The sequence below is a fragment of the Orbicella franksi genome, chromosome 15, assembly GCF_964199315.1.
Source record: "Orbicella franksi chromosome 15, jaOrbFran1.1, whole genome shotgun sequence".
Classification (NCBI taxonomy): domain Eukaryota; kingdom Metazoa; phylum Cnidaria; class Anthozoa; order Scleractinia; family Merulinidae; genus Orbicella; species Orbicella franksi.
This window is the reverse complement of record NC_138159.1, coordinates 3,287,701-3,307,953: the sequence shown is the minus strand read 5'-3', so window position 1 is coordinate 3,307,953 and position 20,253 is coordinate 3,287,701. Positions and strand designations below refer to the sequence as shown.

The 20,253-nt window shown below is 39.2% G+C and overlaps 4 protein-coding genes across 6 annotated transcripts in view; 1 reads left to right on the top strand and 3 right to left on the bottom strand.

The window, feature by feature from the left end:
- Positions 1 to 38: 38 nt before the first annotated feature.
- On the bottom strand, positions 39 to 6,932 carry LOC145470327 (ubiquitin-conjugating enzyme E2 G2-like). The gene is made up of 7 exons (XM_081454167.1): positions 6,789 to 6,932; positions 5,566 to 5,601; positions 4,795 to 4,840; positions 4,340 to 4,458; positions 2,854 to 2,994; positions 2,183 to 2,220; positions 39 to 1,178 (listed from the first exon to the last, which is right to left on the bottom strand). The coding sequence occupies exons 1-7, from the start codon at positions 6,829 to 6,831 to the stop codon at positions 1,104 to 1,106; spliced, it is 498 nt and encodes a 165-aa protein (XP_081310293.1). The 5' UTR covers positions 6,832 to 6,932; the 3' UTR covers positions 39 to 1,103.
- A 46-nt stretch (positions 6,933 to 6,978) lies between these two features.
- LOC145470328 (U6 snRNA-associated Sm-like protein LSm5) lies at positions 6,979 to 9,603 on the top strand. The gene is made up of 6 exons (XM_081454168.1): positions 6,979 to 7,056; positions 7,394 to 7,490; positions 8,019 to 8,045; positions 8,621 to 8,693; positions 8,978 to 8,994; positions 9,486 to 9,603. The coding sequence occupies exons 1-6, from the start codon at positions 7,017 to 7,019 to the stop codon at positions 9,499 to 9,501; spliced, it is 270 nt and encodes an 89-aa protein (XP_081310294.1). The 5' UTR covers positions 6,979 to 7,016; the 3' UTR covers positions 9,502 to 9,603.
- On the bottom strand, positions 9,573 to 13,790 carry LOC145470320 (uncharacterized). The gene is made up of 3 exons (XM_081454161.1): positions 13,669 to 13,790; positions 11,978 to 13,020; positions 9,573 to 11,723 (listed from the first exon to the last, which is right to left on the bottom strand). Exons 2-3 carry the CDS (start codon positions 13,008 to 13,010, stop codon positions 10,633 to 10,635), a joined length of 2,124 nt encoding a protein of 707 aa, XP_081310287.1. The 5' UTR covers positions 13,011 to 13,020; positions 13,669 to 13,790; the 3' UTR covers positions 9,573 to 10,632.
- A 71-nt stretch (positions 13,791 to 13,861) lies between these two features.
- LOC145470543 (uncharacterized) overlaps positions 13,862 to 20,253 on the bottom strand; it is a 113,819-nt gene continuing 107,427 nt past the window's right edge. For all 3 annotated transcript variants that reach the window (XM_081454354.1, XM_081454352.1, XM_081454353.1), the window contains 4 exons: positions 19,898 to 20,253; positions 19,229 to 19,424; positions 17,306 to 18,072; positions 13,862 to 16,787 (listed from right to left, as the gene is read on the bottom strand). The exon at positions 19,898 to 20,253 is cut by the window's right edge. In XM_081454354.1, coding sequence (XP_081310480.1) covers positions 16,096 to 16,787; positions 17,306 to 18,072; positions 19,229 to 19,424; positions 19,898 to 20,253 — 2,011 coding nt within the window. In that variant the 3' untranslated portion in view covers positions 13,862 to 16,095. The remainder of the gene's footprint in view (positions 16,788 to 17,305; positions 18,073 to 19,228; positions 19,425 to 19,897) is intronic.

Sequence of the window (20,253 nt, the reverse complement as noted above, 5' to 3'; positions counted from 1 at the left end):
ATCAGCAAAATTCTATTTTGTCCAAAGAGTGCATTAAATTTAGAGAAAACAAATTTGCCCAGGCATGCTGAATATCATATACAATATTATTTAACTTTACTTTGAGAAATCATTAAAATTAATATTGTTAAAATCACAGACAGGTCACTCTTAAGGACCTTTAGCCTAAAAGGGGCAAACCTCACCAAACTCCTCCCCGCCAGATTGCTTTGTTTGCCTAATCACTCTTGCATGTGACTCAGAGGTGGCCTGTAAAGGGGGTAAAGTCTGCATACGAGCCAAGTGGCCCATCAGGCCAGAGTTTGTCCCCATTTCAGTAGCATGAAGCAACCAGGAGTATTTCTACTCCCCCCTGGATGGGATGCTAGACCATTGTAGGGTTACCCCCCAGCATTAAATTTGCCAGTACCCAATTAAACACCAGGGTTGAGAGAGGCACTGTCAGAGTAGATTGCCTTGCCCAAGAACACAACACAATGTCCCCAGCGAGGGTTTGAACCCGGACCGCTCACACTGGAGTCAAGCACATTAACCTCGAGGCCATGACGCCTCCTAAAAGGAGGCCTGGTTACAGGATAAAGGACTTGCACTGAATGTACACTTAACAATACTGTCTTCTTATGAACAATGCCCACTCATTGGTCGTTACCAAAATGGATAATATTAGTATGTTTATTTGCTTTAATATTTTACGTACCGGGAGAAATCCAGTTATAATAAGTAGAACTGGAGTGATGTCCCATTTGCATTTATTATGGTGTACATAAATTAGATTTATTACTTCTAACTAATGTATGTAGTGTTGTGGAAATTGCACATTTATTTCCTAACACCAAGTTAGCCAGATAAGGTACTTTTGTGTGGCCAAGACCACATGATTCTGTCTACATAGGGAGGGAGATGGCTTTCAGTTGAAGTCTGACATTCTACAGATTCAAAAGTGAGACACTCTCCCTCAAACCAATTTCATAAAAATAAATGATCTTAGTGGAAAACGAAAACTGAACATAATTTAATCTTGTACTTTAAAATTTCTAAGTTACACTAAGGACATGTAATTGTAGCATTGGGAGGTGAAATACTTTTTCACATCAATACATGTATCAGAGACCTAATGATTTCCTTACAATCTGGTTTGCTATTTCATTAAACTTCTCTCGATTTTCTCTCCACATTTTCTAAAGGAGAAAAAGAACATGAAATTAGTTTGAGTACCTGCGAGATTATTAATAGTCAATGGATTAAAAAAAATCAAAATCAAAGGCACACATTTTGAATCTTGTAAGTGAACTTCAGTTACATGTTAACCAGATTAACAGACCATATTGGTATTCTCCGTACTGGACTGGAACTAACTTGCAACGGAGCTGGAGGCTCACGTGGGGGAATGCCATTTGCAATTTGAAAAGACTTCCCACATTTGCCTAGTTTCAGCCTAATACTGAGAATGCCAATATGGTCTATTTCCTTCCTGTGCAAGACACATACTTAGCCGAAATTACATGTATGTACTACAGTACCCTTACTAGTTTGGTATAATATGGTGATAATGGTTGAAGCAAGTGACTTGTATGGTCATCCTGAAATAATACTACACAGCACGGTGTTTGATTATTTTTTTTGGCGTAGTTTGACATTCACATTCAAGATATTATGTATCCTAACCTGGGAATATCAGCTCACTCTGGTTAAAACAGTGAGGTGAATGAAAGGTAACTAGAGGAAGGTCTGGTAGCCATAAAAAAAATAATATAAAATCATGATCTATCTGAGATACCCATACAAAAACATGCTGCTAACAGACAGAAGGGGTTAGAAATTCAGCAGGGTAGCTGGGCTGCCAAGTGAGTTTTCAGTCACCTGTTGCATTGATCTTCATAGATCATGTAACAAACTTGAATGGTTCTAAACCAGTGAAATGACTTAATGACAGGCAAGTTCACCCGCAACATGTGTTATGGGTTAGGCCCTCAGTGACTTCCGTGGGGTATGGCATGTGGGGTTCAATATACATATACCAAATTTAACGGTAGGAAAGATGATAGACTGACGGCACGGCATATCAGTTCCAGAGGCATATTAAAAAGTGTTTGATTACCAGCAACAAACAAACAAAATATTGTTCTAAAAAATAATTGAAATCTGAGATTAGTGAATGAACAGCTTTTCATGTAATACTCACTGAAGCATCTACATTTGCACCACTTTCATCATTTGGTTCTGCATAAAACAGAGACAAAAGTTACGTATAGGGCAAGCAAAACATCATTTTCAAAATGGGGTTACTGAGAATTGTGATCCAAATACATGCAAATGCACATGATTGTATAGTAGAGCAATTTGAAACATTTAGTCAAGTTGACTGTGGGCTTGAAGCAAAGGTCACTAAACTCAAGCCCAGTTCAAGCAACTGCCTGATTCACACCAAGCAGTATTTCTCTGCTAATGGCATAGCATGCAAAACCCTTCCCTTACATACTTTCCTAGCCTGCGAATGCAGACCTATTTCCGGCTGTCGCTTGTCTCCGCTAAAAATAATGTCTGTGAACCTCAGCCAGGAAATGATTTCTGTGATGTAGGAATTTTAAGCCAATCACAGTTTAGCTCAAGTAGCCCCAGAACTACTGCACAAGGTATTTGCTGTGACGAACACTCGAGTTTCATTCTATCATGGAATCTGATTGGCCAAGGAGAAACAAAAGTCATTACATCACAGAAATCGTTTCCTGGCTCAGGTTCGCAGACGTTATTTTCGGCAGAGACAAGCGACAGCCAGAAATACGTCTGCGTTTGCAGGCTAATGCTTTCCTTGACTAGACAACCTTTGAATAAGATGAGAAAAACAACTGTTACCTGCAAGCATGCTAACAACAGACAAAAGGATTTTTTCTACAGACTGGACAGGACTCCATCTTTCTGCACTACTCTCATAACCCATGGGGTCATCACCAGGGGCATGCAGGATGGATATACACACTCGACCATCAGGATAAACTGACAAACACAAATAAGAACAACAATGATGTTAGTAACTACACTAGTAGAGTGATTTTCACTAGAGAGTCAAAAATTGGTTTTGGCAACTGCTACTCAACACAATTGGTTTAAGAAAATCACACCACTTTTTCAACCAATCAGAAGTACAACTAAAACTAATCATGATTTGCTTGCATAAATTTTCCTGTGCACAGGCTTTTAGCCAGGATTTGAAAAGTGGGCATCCAAAATGTGCTAAAGGGCCTGCTCAATCAAATGCTGGACAATTTATAAGGCAACATATGAAAAATAATTAAAACAATTTTTCTTAATAAGTGGCTGGCTAAAAGCCTGTTCCTGTGCTTTGTGTCAGCTTGACTTACAGTGTAACTTTGAGTTAAGACTGGTGTGATGGATTGTACATGCCCTTTAGGCTTTGTGATTGGCTAGAGTGATCACTTTGGTGTTAGTTTTACAACACTCAAATGAAAACTGCTTTATACAGTGTGTTTTTAATTGCTATATGCATGAGTGAAGCACCAAGACCAGGAAGAGTGGGGGGGGGGGGGGGGGGGAGGAAGACTCTGCTATACTAATGACAGGTGAGGGGTACTCAAAGGAAATTTTGAAAAGAACCCCTTCTTGATTGTGGGCAAGGCTCATTGAATTATTCATTTTCACCCCTAAGAGGTACCATATATAAATCCTATAATGTTTACATGTAATTAACAAGTAATGTCACGCTGACAAATTTTTAGGTCAGTACCCTAAAAGGTGCTGTTAAGGCAGTCATTTTAGATTTTACTGCATGTACACTGTAGCATGCTAAGCTGTAACCAGCAAGGAGTATTATCTGAGAAAAAGTACCATGATCACCCCTGTTATTTTCTTAGGGAGTCCCTTGGGGGTTTCAAGGCATGCTATAGGCCTAGGGGGGTAAGAATACATTGTAATCAAGACAAACGTGATGTTATGTTTCACAGGATGGTAACACAAGAAGCTTTGAAGGAAATTCTTTCTCTTCTGCGCTTTTGTAAAGCTTGCAATATTTTATTATAATATTAAACTACAGAGTTACATGTACAGAGTTTCAATTTTAAGTTAGAATTTTGAGAACTTTCAAGTTACAAATTCAGACTGAATTTAAAATTGAAATTTCAATTTTTTTAAGTTTTGTTGTAAAAGTTTCATGATGATAAATGTGATACAATCAAACTCAACATTTTAATTTAAACTTGATATTTTATATTGTCAACCTTGGACTTAAGACTGCAACTTGAAGTTCTGAAAAGGTCAAGGAGCCTTTAGTCAATATTAAACTGACTATTTAAAAGGTTCAATCAAGCTGATCAACAAAACTTACCATTAGGATGAAACATTTCACCAACGAACCTCATTTTTGGAGGACTCAAAGGATAGTCAGGAGGGAACACCAGTCTTGTTGTGAATACACCCCCTTCAAATGGGGTCCCTTCAGGGCCTCTATAAAGCAAACATGGAGGTGATTCATAGTGTTTTATGTCAGTCTTTGCCTAACATTTTCTAATGCTTGGACTGGCTGAAGTTCTAAATCTCTTATCAGCGATGAAGCCATGTACAACAACATGTACTTCTCTTATTAACCCGGCTTACAGGTAACCATAATTATTGCAAGAACGCCAGCTCTTGGTCTCAGCAGTAAAGACCTTAGGGCTGATAACATTCCATAACAGTCCTCTTGCTTGATTAATATATTGAACCTATTATCTTAAATTAAATTTTCTTTCAATGACACTTGGCTCAACAACTGTTGATCAACAGCTGCACTTAGACACTTACGATATCAAAGCTTCCCATTCAAAGAAGTTTTCTTCAGTTAGTGGACCTAAGACAAGCAAAACACACCTAACTTGTAACAAGATACTTTACTGTTGAAATAGAACATGGTCTCAGTTACAAAATTCTTTGCAGAAAAGAAATGTAAAGGTGACAAAACAAAAAATGTTGAAAAAACAAAGCATCATTTAGTTTGTAGTTTTTAAAACATGCAATTATGAGACTGGAAAGTTAAAAAAGGAACAATAAAGTTCTATTTCTAATAACAAAGGTACCATTTTATTATTTAATTCTGAAAAATATTCCTTATCAAATTAATGTACGGAAAGAAAAATTGAATATGTCCTTTTGGAAGATTTACTTATAGACATTATTACCATTAGTAAATATGTTTGATTTTCTATTCATGTTTGTTGCCTGTTCACAGAAGGAGCCTCTGTTATGTGGGTGATCTTCTACAATAATCAGGGGTTTCATAATTATTATTAATAAGTAAATGTTTTCAGCTGGAGGGCAACTTGATTTCACAAGAGGGCAAAACATTTTGAACTGAACTTCTTCACAAGAAAAACTGTTCTGTGGATGGTCAAAATTGTCCTCACAGCTGGTCAATTTGCTGGGTACCCATGAATCCCCCACATTCTCTATTTATGCTTGCTTCCTGCCCGCACTAGGAACCTCTGTTACACACGATGATTTCATTAACCCTGCTTAACAGTGACAGAAAAGCTATAATAAAATTTACAAAGAAACGCAGCTGGATTTATGACAAACCTGCTACAATACCTTCAGGAGGATTCTGGGTCAGTTCTTTAACACAAAAAGAAATAAATATCAGAATTTACATGTACACAGATCTAGAACTTCAGTATTCAGCTTAAAAGGTTGTATGTAAATACACATGCTGTAACACTGTATTATATCATACAGTACTGTATTGTGCTGTATCGCAATTTGCAGCGTATTCTATTGTAATCTTTGATCCCTTACTGTTATCTTGCTTTAGTATATAAGATTAGACGGTAAAATTATCATGCAAGCCATTACCAAGCCAATTACATTTCCTACTTATACCCATGTACAGGCATGCACAATATATGAAGTGTCCATGGAAGATTTTCCACTTGGTAGAAAAATGCGACCTAGGCAAATTAAATAAGGGACAAATATGGGCTTCTTCTTGTTGTAGAAGACACAGGACATGTCACAATAGAACACCGCCCCATAAAGCTATTATTTTCCTTGTTTTCCTTGTTCTCTTTTCCTTTTGTTCTCTGTTGTTTTTACGTCAGCTGTGTCCTCTACACCACCCAGGGAGTGAACAATTTGGCTTCCCAAACCCTTACCCTATTTATGAGCAAAATCTGCAATTTTCCCTACCTTATTTATGACCAGACCAAAAATTTGATACCCTATTTATGACCATTGTGGCTGACACAGTTGCCCTAAGCATAATTTTTAAAGGGCTTTTGTGGCTTTTGTTAATGGTTCTATCGTTAATGATCAAAAAGTAACTTCTTCTTGTTTAGTAGCATAAGCTTAAGTATCGCACATTGTAAGTAAGTACTGTAAGTGTTTGTATTGTAAGTACATGTAGCATACTGTTGTAGTGGCCTAAGTAGCTTGTAATTCAAAGTGATGTAAATAAAAGACCAAAAACAAAAAAATAATAATGATAAAAAAAAAAAAAAAAACATATATTAAGCTTACCCAATATAATTCAAGACTAGAGCACAAAAACCATACCCTGTTAAAGACCAAAATGGCCAAATCTATACCCTATTTATGACCAAAACGGCTGAAAAACCATACCTTTTGGGGCTGCACATACCTCCCATGTAAGGGAGTAGCCACCCCACCTCCGCCCCTGGGTCTACACCAAGTAGGGTTGTACTGTTAATTTAGCTAGAAGTGAGCTTAAATCCGGTTAAATACAAACTAATTCTAAATAAAGGCTGAAAAAGGAGGTTAAACTTGTTTTCCTCTTACTGTCTTACGTTTATACTCGGCCATGAGCCTCTTCAGTGCTGCTCCTGCCATTTTTGCGCGGGTTTATTTTCCAAAACGAGGAAAAAGTATTTGAAAAGCTTCCTACAAGTTCACCCCCATCTCTGCTTGTTTCTCCCTGTTTGCCTCTTGTATAAGTTAAGGGCCCGCTGTATACCGGCCAGCTGGGCTGCTATAGGCTATGAGATATGTCATGTATGAGAAGGATATAAAACAAGATGGCGGCCGCGGGAAGTGACTCTCAGTTGCTCCCTCTTGGTAAGTTTTGTCTGTTTCCATAGATCTGAGTTTCAAAAATTTCGAGGAGATGGATAAAACATAGAATTTTATACGATTGTCGACTCTAGAACAGAAGAATGGGAAAGAGGTCAAAATGTAGTATTGAAATCTTGCTGTCTACTTACAACACGTGCAGAAATACTTCCGACTGTCAGAATAATTTAGAAGGAAAGAACTACGAGCAATGTATGGTAGCAGCTAGGGAAAATTTTTATGTTACCTGTAGTTGACCCGTTCAAGGATTATAAGCTTTGGAGACCCGGTCATAAACTTATGCTTAAATTATAATCTGGCTCTCTTTCTTTCTTTCTTTCAGAGCTGATAGACAAGTGTATTGGATCACGTATTCACATTATAATGAAGAGTGACAAAGAAATTGTGGGAGTACTTCTGGGATTCGATGACTATGTCAATATCCTTTCTGCCTTTACGTGTAGATGTACATGTCCATGTCAATATGTAGCTGTACATGTGTTAAATAACTCTATCTGTCAATCAGTCAATCCATTAACCATTTGATCGATCGATCGATCGATCAAATAATCATCAATCAATCAATCAATCAATTAGTCAGTCAGTCAGTCAGTCAGTCAGTCAGTCAATGAATCATGTATAAAAAGCTTTAGTACTGTGTCTAATCATTCTAGTACCAACTTGTACTAACTGCAGACACAAACTAACACTTATTAAAATAACATAAAATAATCAACAGAACCCTGAAATTAGCTGTAGAATTGTTAGCAAGGAGCAGGAGAAGGAGCGTTTTGCATATGTCCTAACTTTTTAAATACATTGTTTTGATTCAAGCAGGCTTCTTTTATTACTGCCAGAACCATTAAGATTAGTAAAACTGCTTTTTGAGACCTACATATACTGGTAGTTTAGCTCGTATGAAAATCTGATGGAGACAAAACGGGTTTTATCCTTGATTAATTCTTAGACATAGTTTTAGAGGATGTCACAGTATTGTAAGTACTAATTGAGTTTGATAAGTCTTAATTTATTCTCACATTTGTGACACACAGTAGCATTAACAACTGTGTATGCCATGGTTTGAAAAGAGAAGAAATGAAAACCTCTGAAGTCCTGATGGTACACCTTGGTCATACGCATAGACACCTGAAAATGTTAGCAAGTCTCTGGTGTGCGAGAATGTAGGGTGTAAAGGGAACAAGCCCTGGTTTCGTGATCTTGGGCAAGACACTTACACATAACTCTCTCAAAGTTTGTCTCTCCACTTGTATGTAGCCACATAATGCTGGGTACAACCTGTGATGCTTTAGGACACCATCGTAAAATATACTCCTACTCACTTCCAGGGTCGTCCATAAGCACCGTAACTCATATAACACCTGCTGTGGCTTAGTACGATGAACTGGGCCAACTTGGCGGTAGTTAATACATTTCACCCAGAAAAAGCCAAAAATGTCAAGGCTACAGGTGAATCAAACTTAGTGACAGCATTGGCTTCATGCAAGCTAAGGCAACCTGAACTCTGAATTTAACAGATTTGATCTGACATCAATATTGTTAATTTCAACAGTGAAAACACACCTGAGGGACGCAGAATAACCAAACTTGATCAGATTCTCTTAAACGGAAACAACATAACAATGGTAATATGAAAGTGTCTTAAGTACTGCACTTTTCATTAGCACACAAACTCTTCCCATTCAATGGTTTTGTTTTAAATGAAACTGTAAGAAAACAGAAATTCAGAAAAAAAAATCATGCCCGTGGGTTCTGATCAGTACAATGTTCATTTATGTAGATTTTTATCTAATTTTTGTTTTTGTTGTTCAAGGCCCATTGATTGTCATATTAAGTATGGCTTATAGCCGTGAAAATTTTGTTCTTTTACATTGTAAACTAAATATTATTTTCTGGTTTTACTTCCTAGCTTGTCCCTGGTGGAGAGTATCCTTTGTAAATAATGTTTTTGTTTTACTATCTTTTGTTACTTTGTCGTTTTGTTTTATTTATTACCGGTGCATTTTTGTTTGTTGGTAAGTCCAGTCTCTTGTTGCTAGGATTACATGTAGCTTTAACTTGCATACTTTTCTGTTCTGGAATTTCACCTCTTCGTAAAACATAATTTATTTCCATCCACATTGTTTTATGCTTTTCAACTTGAATTTTAGGGCATTAGGTTGTTATAAAAGACCAACACAGCTGGTCAATCATGTGCCTCTCCAAAGGTTTGGGTCCCAAACTGCAAACCATATGAATATATGATAAGTTGTTCTAGCCTTTCTACTTCCTGTTTTCTTCTGGGTTGTCTGTTTTCCTCCCTCTCCTTGCACAGAACATTTCTCCTTCCCAATTCAAGTCTGGGATCTTAGGTTACAAGTCTGCTAGTGCACAAGGTTATTATTGACAAGTTTATTATCTCCTTAACAGATTCACAGGGGACCAGAGATCTGAGATCCAGGCCTGCCACAGGACTACAACTTTCGAGTTCTTTGCTTGTACATACATTGTATTCACTGCCTTTTGTAACAGATAATAAATGATACACATACGATATGACTGTCTTTTATTTACTAGCATCAAAATAGATAAAATATTCAACATACAAGACTTCTAATTTCCTTGAAGCAGGTTGTCTCAATTTTAAAGTACAGTCTTAATATTTCAACTTTCAAGTTACAGTTATAAACAATAGTTTGTTTGATAGGTTTGAAGCTGTAAGTTTCAAGCAACAAAAATTATTGCTTAGCTACTATGTGAACAATAGTCTAACCTGGGGCGGATAGAGGATGTTAGAGAAGGAGGTTTGAGATACAAGTACGGACTACTAAAGGCAGTCCCCTGTAGGGGGGGGGGGGGGGTCCAGGGGTATTTTTGCCTGGAAAATTTTTAAAATTGAGGTCCTTGGAAATGGGATTTCTGGCATTCTGAGGCCAAGTCAGCATGTTATAATGTCTCCTTTTTTTAATTTACGGGGTTCTACCGAACCCTCCGACCCCCCCAGATCTGCCCCAGTTTAACAGTTGTTTTGTTCAAGATTGTGATAGTGGCTTGATCTGTGTTAAACAGTGGCAGTGTATTCCTAGATTTACAAGGCCTGACAATATTAATCAGTCAGCCATTCAGAAAAAAAATTCCTAGTTTTTCTCACAGGGGTCAAAGCATATGACCTACATACTACAGTACTGGGAAGGTTATCAGTTCAATTTGTAACTTCTTTTAAGTAACTATCCACTACTAAATGATATCATACAATGAAACCCTAAAGATAAAACTGGGAGATTGCGTTCATTATAACAGAAGTTTAATTGTTATACTGGGGTTCTGTGCCTAATATGTTACAGTAAACTGTTAATTATTATAATTTTTTGGTGTGGCTGAAGAAATACAGTTTATTACACTGGAGACCTCTGCCATGATCATTGGGTTCATTACATAATGGTGTTCCACCTCCTGAGGGACGCATCCAGTGCGTTCTACACTATAGCAAAGTTTCTATTAGAAAAGAGTTGACTGGCTGTTTACCGTCTCAATCTTGGCTTCTTCCTTTCATTAGAAGTAGACTGCTAGCAGCTCTTCCCCTCTTTATGTTTCTAGTGTCAACACTTTTGTTCTCTTTTGCTCACTGTTCAGGATAGTTGACAGTCTGGTATGCATGTTCCCAAGTGTAGTGGGTGATATATCCATCAGCAGATTAAGATCCTTGATCCAGAAGTGCTTAAGGACTTTCTGCTGAAGTGCATCTCGTAAAAAAGTAACAAACTCGGTAAACCTGTCTGCTAAGTCATCTTTGCGCCAGTCATCGGTTGTTTTGTTGTACCAGAGCAGAGCCATCTTGAGGTGAAAAGATGTTAAACTGGAAAATGTTGGTTCTCGATGGAGGACTGTGTCAACCACCTTGAATAAGTCGTGGCGACAGCCATGATCTTTGTCCATGTCTTTGAGCAGCATCTTCTGTGTCAAGGTGTAGGACTTGCTCCACGTTGTATCATGGACCACACCCTGTGGAAGATACCCATGCTGACTTGGAGGAGGGACAAAGTGATCATTGCCAAGTTGAAATGCCGGGACAAGCTGAACCTCTAATACCTTGGACTGCTCATGAATCTGAACTTTAACACCTGCACTGCAGCTGGAAACTTTCAAACCCACAAATGACACTTCATCCTTGCTGATACTCTTCACAGCAGAGTTGACTAGTTTCAAAAGCCAGTTTTTGAATTTCATTGGCATGAGAAAGCCATCTTCATTGGAAAACGCTTTGTAAGGGGAATGTTCTAATGACTTGATGACTGCATAACCAGCCTCGTTCACATCAGAGGAAATGAAACCTTTTTTTGCTTTCAAGGCAACAAGAATGATAGCATCACCGTCATCAGGGCCTATGGTTTTCAAATTCTCATACAAACTTCCACCGTATTCAAACCTGCTGACCAGATCAGAATTTTCCTGGCAGTATTTAAGCACCCCATCCTTCAAACTCTGGTCAACCACCTCCTTTGACCACTTGATCTCTTTACTAAGAGTTGCACCCAGATTGTCCAGGAGTCTTCGCAGAAGCTGCAAGAGATCTGTAGGAGTCTGGGACATGGTAGGCGGACACTGCTGCTGCTTTCCTGGTGAAGGAACAGGGCAGCTTTCTGGTGTCTTGCCATTTGAAGCCAGTTGACCTGAAGCTGAGTTGAAAGAAACAATTTTTAGACGTTGAATTTTTTGCAGACTGTGCTACAAGAGAGCAGCCAGGCTATAATCAGATTACTCTTAGGGAGGGTCTTGGGCAGTGATGTGACTGAGGATAGGGAAGGGTAGAAAAAAATTCTTTTTCCTGATATTTGAGCATACCCACCCCCATCCATCCCCTTAAGGGCACTTCTAGTTGCATAACTGACTATAATTTGCAGCTTCACGTGATTAAATTTATATTACTTACGCTGGCATTTGAGGACTTTATCTCTCTCTTTATCATTGTCCAAAATCCGGCGCAAGCGATCAGCCATGTTCTCCAGTGTTTTACTTGGTATATTATCCAGCAGATTAACTCCTGTCACCCAAAAATGATCAAGAACTTTGCTGTCCACGGCAGCATACAGCTCTTCCAGGTATTCGATAAATCTCTCTCCCAGCATGTTGGCACCCCATGAAAGCTTTGGATTGGAATTGTAACGTAGAAAAACTGTTTTTAAATGGTAGCTGGTCAATTTGGCAAAAGTTGGTTCTGCCCGAATCATGGTTTTTACAATTCTGAGAAGTTCATGCCTACAGCCGTGGTCTTCCTTGTCCATTTCTTGTAATCTTGCTTTTTCCTTGAGTGAGAAGGACTGCCGCCAGAAAAGCTTGGGATCACAAGCTGGTAAATTCTTCCCTGTGTACGTTTTTGCAACAAAGTATTCCGTGGGTCCTAGCTGAAAGGAAGGCACTAAATCAGCTGACAACTTCTTTCCTGAATCCTTGTCAGTGATGTCTAGCTGCACAGCAGGGCCATGTGCTCGGACCTCCAGCTCAACAGGCAATGCAGGACTCTTAGCTGTGAGTTCATTCACAGCCTTTTGAACAAGACCATAAAACCAACTCGCTCGCAGCTTCTCTGGGATAATGAAACCATCTATGTTGCTGTATTTTTGAAGAGGTGAATCTTTTTGCGCCTTTAGTAGCACAAACCCAGGGACTCCGCAATCTTGTTGGATCACTTCTTCCTTGGCTGTCTGTAACACTACCATAACATCAACCTCGTCAGCTGCTTCTGTCTTGAGCCTCTCATACAGACTCCCTGTATACTCATGCTTGCTGATGGCAAGGGGAGAATTACTGGAAATAAATTGCAGGATTTCATTCTTGATGTAACTGTCAACTAGTCGCTTTGCCCGGTCTGTGTCTTCTTTCGTTATTTTCACATGATCTACAGAGTATCGCCGTAGTTTCTGAGTCAGTGAAATTCTGTCGCAGCTCTTCTTTGCTTGAATCATAATAAAAAAGCTGGAACACAGAGAATTGAAAAATTATTGATTATGTAAGTGTGCCCAATGGACTATAGTCTTAGAAAAACAGTGACAATCATTTTATGTATATAGGTAGGAAAAAAGAGATATCTGCTTATAATTTGAATACATATGTCATAGTCTATAAACCTTGTTAAGAATAAGGCTAGGAGCACTGTTTGATCTCTTTTAAAGCTCATGGTCTACGCCATCTTAAATTATTTCTTCAGAATATAGAGCAACGTTTTAAAAACCGGTTTAAGTTTTCTCACTGAAGGAAATTATAAGCGTTTTGTTCTTAACATTTCGAAACTGAAAGGCATTACATATTAAGGGATTTCCCGGATTCTTTCACCGAAAGAAACTGAAAATAATGTAAAATGAATTTAATGTAAATATAGATCCATTAAAAGCTGTAAATTAAGGTTCGTTATTTTATCTAGACAAAGTGTGAAACTAGACTTCTGTGAAATACTTCTTGGCCATAAATTCGAAAGGTTTAAGCTCCACGACATGTAAATTATCACCAGGTGTAAATCGATAAATACAATATCTTTACAGTCAGTTTTCACTTGTGTTAATGATCAGAAATATTCAGGCCTCGAGCAGTTTTCATTTCACGAACTCGCGAAAAAGGTTCACTTACTTGCGTTGTTTTCAGTGCTTCCTGCCTTTTACGGCCAATTTTCTTTGATTTCAGACAGCAAACAACAAAAACCGCTATTAACAGCTCTTTAAAGGAATGGTATTCCGAAAGCGAAACCAAGCAAGGGGTTTGTCCCACTTGTCGTTACCACGTGGTTTTTCCAAGAAAACAGGCATTGACTTCCGGCATGATGTCAAATTTGATTGGTCAATACGCACAATATCAAGGGTTTATATTGCATGTAAAAACTAAAATTTAGGAAAATGAAACATTCAGGTTAATATTTTGGTTTACGGAGGCTGAAAAGTTGAAATTTTCGAATCATCAAAATATGTTCCTGATCTGCGTACTGTGAGGCGCATGACCGAAAAAATGTTGCAGGATTTGAATAAAACACAGTTTTATTCACTTTTTGTTTTGAAAAACCGGGTCCTTTGGGAAATGGGAGTTGAAAAATAAAAGAAGAAAAGCTGAGTGACAACTAGAAGGGGAACATCTTCAAAAGATCGTAGATGAAGCAATGCAACGCCTGGGTCGAGGTCACGCAACGCGTTGGGATGAGAAGCGTTGCGTGACCTGCGCCCGTGCGGCTACAAAGGAGACTGTTCAAAAAGTGGAAAACGCAAGTGTCGACAAAGCAAACGTAGCTGTGTCATATTATGGATAGTGTGATTCATCTGGTGCATGGACAGCATTATCCAGCTTTTGAAACCTCCCCCCCCCCCCCCCCCATCACCATTACCGTGCCAGAACGTTTCTCCCCTTCGAAAACTCGGGTTCTGAGATGTGATTGGTCAATTTATTAGATAAAGCATCAGATTGGTACATTCATTTGTATCGCAAATGTATTCTATTTTATTTTTGTATCTATTTTTTGTCAGGTAATATGTAGCTTTATAAATTTTAAAGTTTTTCAACTTTTAACCTTAAATTTTAGTTTTAAAATTTATTCTGACCCCCCATCCCCATCCCACCCCAGAACATCATCTTTGCTTGGAATAGGCCACGTTCGATATATCAATACTCTAACATGGCTCCGAGGCTCTCAGGACAAACTTCTAAATTTCGTGCTGTTTTCTTTGTGTCCAAGTCTCTTTAGGGAATTGAGAGACAAAAGAAACTTAAAAAATTTACAATTTTGACCCGAAAGCCTCGGAGCCATGTTAGAATATTGAAAAGACTACCCGCTTCAGCCTCATTTGCAAACTAGTTCCAATCCAATACCGCTGTAAGATTTACAACGCTCGCTAAAACCTTTTATTTAGCGATGATCCAGTTGCTCTTTAGCTTCACTCCCTAAAAACGACCACGAAATCGCTTATTTTTTACCAAAAAGAGAAAAAACGAAAGAAGAGTTCAGTTGTATATTATACAAGTTCTACCTGCCTGAAATAATTATCCATAAGGGCTGGACTAGTTAGCCAGCTAACTGCAAAGTTGGCAAATCAAATAAACATGTAGTCCTCGTAAATATTGGGGAAGGTAATAAAATAAAGTAATCCAATACATAAATGAACGAACAAACAAAAGAACGTATACGTACGAACGAAAGAACGAACGAACGAACGAACGAACGAACGAGTGAACGAACGACAGAAAAAGGCGAACGAACAAGCACACCAACGAACGGGACGTCACTGCCAAAAAAGAAGCGAACGAACTAATAAATACATTGCACAGTGAATAAATCAGGTAATTAAACTAAGGCCAATTGACAAATTCCGACTGTTATTCATTAAAAAAAAACAACAACAACAATACAAAAAAAAATTATGAGAGTAATAACGGGAAAGTCGATTATCAACGTAAGGCAATATTGAGATATCAGTCTGGACAAATAAAACAAAAGAACTAGGATACACTAAAGAATTCAATAAATGGTCTACAAAACCCTTTTTAGGGGATTTTAGATTTGAATACGAGAACGAGTTTTCGATTCTAGTTTACAGTCTTCACATTGTCGCGTCATACCCATCTCACTATATGAGCTACTCTCACTTCCTAAAACAAACACGAAGAGCGAGGGCTCTAGAAACGTCACTGGTTTGAAATTCAAAAATACTACTCAAACTCAATCTCGTACTTCTGGCCCCTTTTATTCTAAACTGACCGGGACAAAGAAAATCTTTACCCCGGTGAAATTTGAGCCCACGACCTCCAGATCAGATCACCATCGCTCTAACCAAGTGAGCTAAGGCGCCAGCTGGGAGCATGCCGTGGTAGATCTGGGGCCAGTCTCATCTCGCAGTCGCTTGTCGGATCGTTACTGGGAACCATATGAGAGAGAGGGCCCTGGGGACGAGGTTGCTTTTGTTTTCTTCCCAGTAGCGGACCCACAAGCCACTGTGAGATAAGACTTGCCCCAGGTTTCTTCTCGTTTCTTAAGTGGCGAGTGGAGATATGCAGAATTGCTGAAGTTATTCTCTGTTATGATACATCGACTGTCTCTAAATCTTTGAACTCGTTTGAATTCTCCCTCATAACTTGAATACTTGCTTTCAAATTCAACGGAGTATTAACTTTAGAGATGTATTTGTAAACAGATGTTAAAAAGTCAAACGTCTTCGGGGGAAGTTCCCGATTCATAGGCACTGTGTTAGCAAAAATCCTTTGATCCATTGCGCCGGTTAGAGTAAAGTTATAAGTGCGATCTGTACAGACATTCGCTACTTCCAGCGCAAAGGAGAAAGTTCCATAATTCCTTCTCAAGAATAAGAGACAATTCGAATCCAAGTCTTTCACAGTTGTCTCTGAACCAAACATTTTACGTGGAACACCATTCTCAAACAGTACTCCTTTCCTTGTCACATCAGCGGTTTTCTCTTTGGCGCATGCACACAGCCTGATATCGACTGATTTGTCCACGCATGACTCAAACTTGTTATACCTCGTCTGTCGTATAAAACTCAGAAAAAATACCCCTTGTTCTGGTTTAGCGTACTGTTTTATGGAGACTTTATAAACTTCATCCTCTTCATATCCTTGTGGAGGGACCACATGTATGTCCATAGAGGTGATAATGTACTCTCCTTGGAAACGTTTGATTATATCTTTAAACGTTTTTCCAACAAGGCGTTCACAGTTTCCAGACCCAGATTTTTTATCTGAGTCAACAATGCCTGAAAAAGGGAATTATTGAACTTATTACTTTCATCGATTGTCAACCTACAAAACCTACAGAGCAGAAGCTTGTTTAGGAGGAACTGAGGGGCAACTGACAAGCGCCGACTCGCCTCTTCATCCCAGCTGCCCCCCACCCCCCACCACCCACTTAACTTCCCTTCCCTCCCCTCTCCTACCTTCATTTATAGAAGAATCTTGGTTTACAATATTTGCCTCATTAGCGTAAGTCATACAGTTTGTGGTAGAGCTACAAAAACATTAGTTCTGAATATTGAAAGGGCACAACACGATTAACTGTCCCAAGAAATTTGAGACCGATGTATTGAATGCTTTTTGTGCGACGCGGGTTTAAAAACTCAAAATTTTACAAAGAATGTATGAACTCATAAGCGCTTTTGCCACCCAGGAATTTTGCAGTTTTTGAAAGCCAATTTCTCCTCGAATTACACCCAAGTTAAAGTTAAACTTTTGGAAAAAATGCGAACGATAGCTAATCAACCATTTAGCATCATACCTTTCATGTATTGCTTTTGTATAGCATCGTTCATGAATCCAACCGCAAATTCTGCCAGCCATTTGTGATTCTCTGCGTTGTCCTGGATATGACCTTCTTCATCAAAGCCTTCGCACTTACACCTGGTCAGCGGAAGCATGTACAAGTCTGCGCATGTGCGGTTGGCAGGAATGACTGAGAATATGCCTGTTTGTGAAAAATCCTGAGTGTTCATTTTCTTAGCGTCGTGCAAACTCATGAGTGCTTTGTGAACATCTTGTAAGATAAAGAGCCGCTTTTGATTTGCAACCAAGGCGGCCATTCTCTGAGGGCCTAATTTTTCTTTAACACCATCAGGAACAATCATGAAGAAAGCTGGGTCAAATAACTCTCTTCTACCTTCTTCCGTGTAACTGAATGGTGTCATTTTGTGGCCATGGTCGGCAAAAATCATGGTGAGAGTGTTGGGAAACCGCGCCATATCGACGAAAAACTTCGCTAAGTTTGCGTCCAAATTAACTATTCGTGTTCCAGTCATTTCATGTCCGGTATTAAAATGCATGTAAGACAGTAAAGGCTTCGCTTTTTCGTCGCTTTGCAACGCAGTGTACACCTTGGTGATGTAGTCCATGAAGTACCAACTAAAAAACTGTCCGTTGAGGCACATCTTTGCAGGTTCATCATAATGGTTTGTTCTGTCGTACTTGTTCACCATCGTGCAAGAGAAATGTGTCAAGCCATAGTGATCGATGCGTTTCTTGGCCACCTTTGCTTGTAGCTCCTCCCACCTATGATCAAAGATAACACTGATTCTCAAACGTGCTTAACAATTCAGTATGATCATACAAAGGTTAAGTTTACATGCAACCTATTACTTCGGGAAGAAGAGTACAGAGCGCGTGAAAAGACAGATTGGAATCCAGAAAGAGACCATTGACTTATAATTAAGTGACTGAATTGCATAATTAAATCAATTGAACGATCAATCAATCAGAACCTTATTAACTTGTCAGTCTTAGCCAAGAGAAAACACCGCTCTACTAATTGGGAAAGTTAAAAGCCTACTATTAACTATTGGGAACATAGGTAAAAACCTAAAGAATCTAAATCTATATATCGATTAACAATTAAACATTCACAGGCAGTTAGAAAATACCTAAAAACCTCATAAGCCCTGAACACAATTAGGTCACATTAACTCTGCTAATGGCAATAGTAGAAATGCGAGAATGGAAATAATGTGGAGGTGTAAAATTCTTGAAGCGTGGAAATTTGGGAGTCTGGATTCATAGGCGGCGGAGCAGGGGTAAGAGGGCTGAAGCCCCCACCCCCCAAAAGAAAATTTATTGCCCCCCCCCCCACCCCACGCAGATATCGCTAGCGCAGCATAAGATTAGTTTGACAAAATATTCCGTTTCGTAATCTGCCTGAAGTACGTCAGGTTACAAATATAAGAACCGTCTGCGAAGCTCTCAACAAAATCCCTGTCACCAAAACGCTACTAGGAGAGATCCACAAACTGTTAAGATTGTATTTGACATAACCTGTGGCATCGGCGACTTCCGAGCGCACATTTTGTGCCCTATGAAGACTAAAATGAAGCAGGATCGTCTAAACAACGGCCTCCTCCTGCATTGTCATAAGTCTTTTACGGACACATTGAACACTGTTAGTGTAGACATCGCAAACAAGTTTGTTTGTGCAAACGAGCAACGCCCAAGACCTTTTGGAAAATACGAGTAGAGGTATGCGTTTGGCTTAACGATGACCCCCCCCCCCCCGGCCACCCCCCGCTCCTAGCCCGACTCATGCTTCAAAACACTCCGCCGCCTCTGGATTACTCCGGGAATAAACTAATTAATGAGATGTTAATCATCTAATCATCTTCGGGGTAGGACTGCATGAGATACCAGCCAGTTCAACTCAATCTACTGCCAGCCTTACCTCTCTTTAAATTCTGTATCATTGCTTGGCACATCTCGTTTTTCAATGTCCGTTAGCGCACTTCCCCAAAGATCATACCAACAAAGGTCCTCTTGAAAGAGGGTCTGGTAGCCCCACCTCTGGAAGGTCCCATATAACACCTCCACGCCTAATGGAGCCTTTGTGTTCTTCCCTGAGGCACTCATTTCGTTGTCGTCTGAAAAATCAGAAAACCCACTCTGAGCGATATAATACAAGCTGAAGGTCCAAGCGATCCTTTAAGAGCAATAACAGATGTTACTGTTCGGTCAACATTATGGAATATTTGTCATGCTTTCTTAGCAAGTTTATAGACCTAGCTAAAATAAAGTAATAGCACTATAATGGTTCTTTGGAAACTCCCCTCGGTTAACCCGCGCATGCGAAAGTTTAGTATATATTCGTGTTTTTCCGAATCGTTTTCGTGAAAGTTGAACTGAAATAGGCCCTTTGCACGATCCGGTCACGTGGTACAAAATCACACATGTTGGGACGCAAGTTGCACAGTGGGACTTCCACACCAAAGCAACTCATACCAGTCCACCTTGACCTGCCTTTGTTTTGGAAGTCCTACTGTGCAAAATATATCTAATCTTACACATGAGGTGAGCGTGATCCAAACAACAGCCACAAAAGTAACTATACGCTTACCTTTAAGAACACCAGAGAAGAATGGCCTCAAGTTCTCAAACGTTTGTTGATCAATACTCTGGACCAGTTCAAAGTCCAAGGCGGTGGCCTTTATGTTTGGATCCTGCACAATCTTGCGAAGCGCCTCTACGGCTCTTGGCATAATCCTGTAGAAATGTGGTCTAGATATGGAGTCAAGCATAACTACATTTATATCAATACCACGTCTAAGTTGTCCATTACCGACTTTCTTTAATATCGGCGGAAAAGTGAGCGTTTGAAAGATGCTTCCAAATATATAGCCGCATCTGAGGAACAGAAAACTAAATCCCTTTTCTAGGTTTGTTTTGACAGCTTCTTGCACCTCAGTGGTCAAG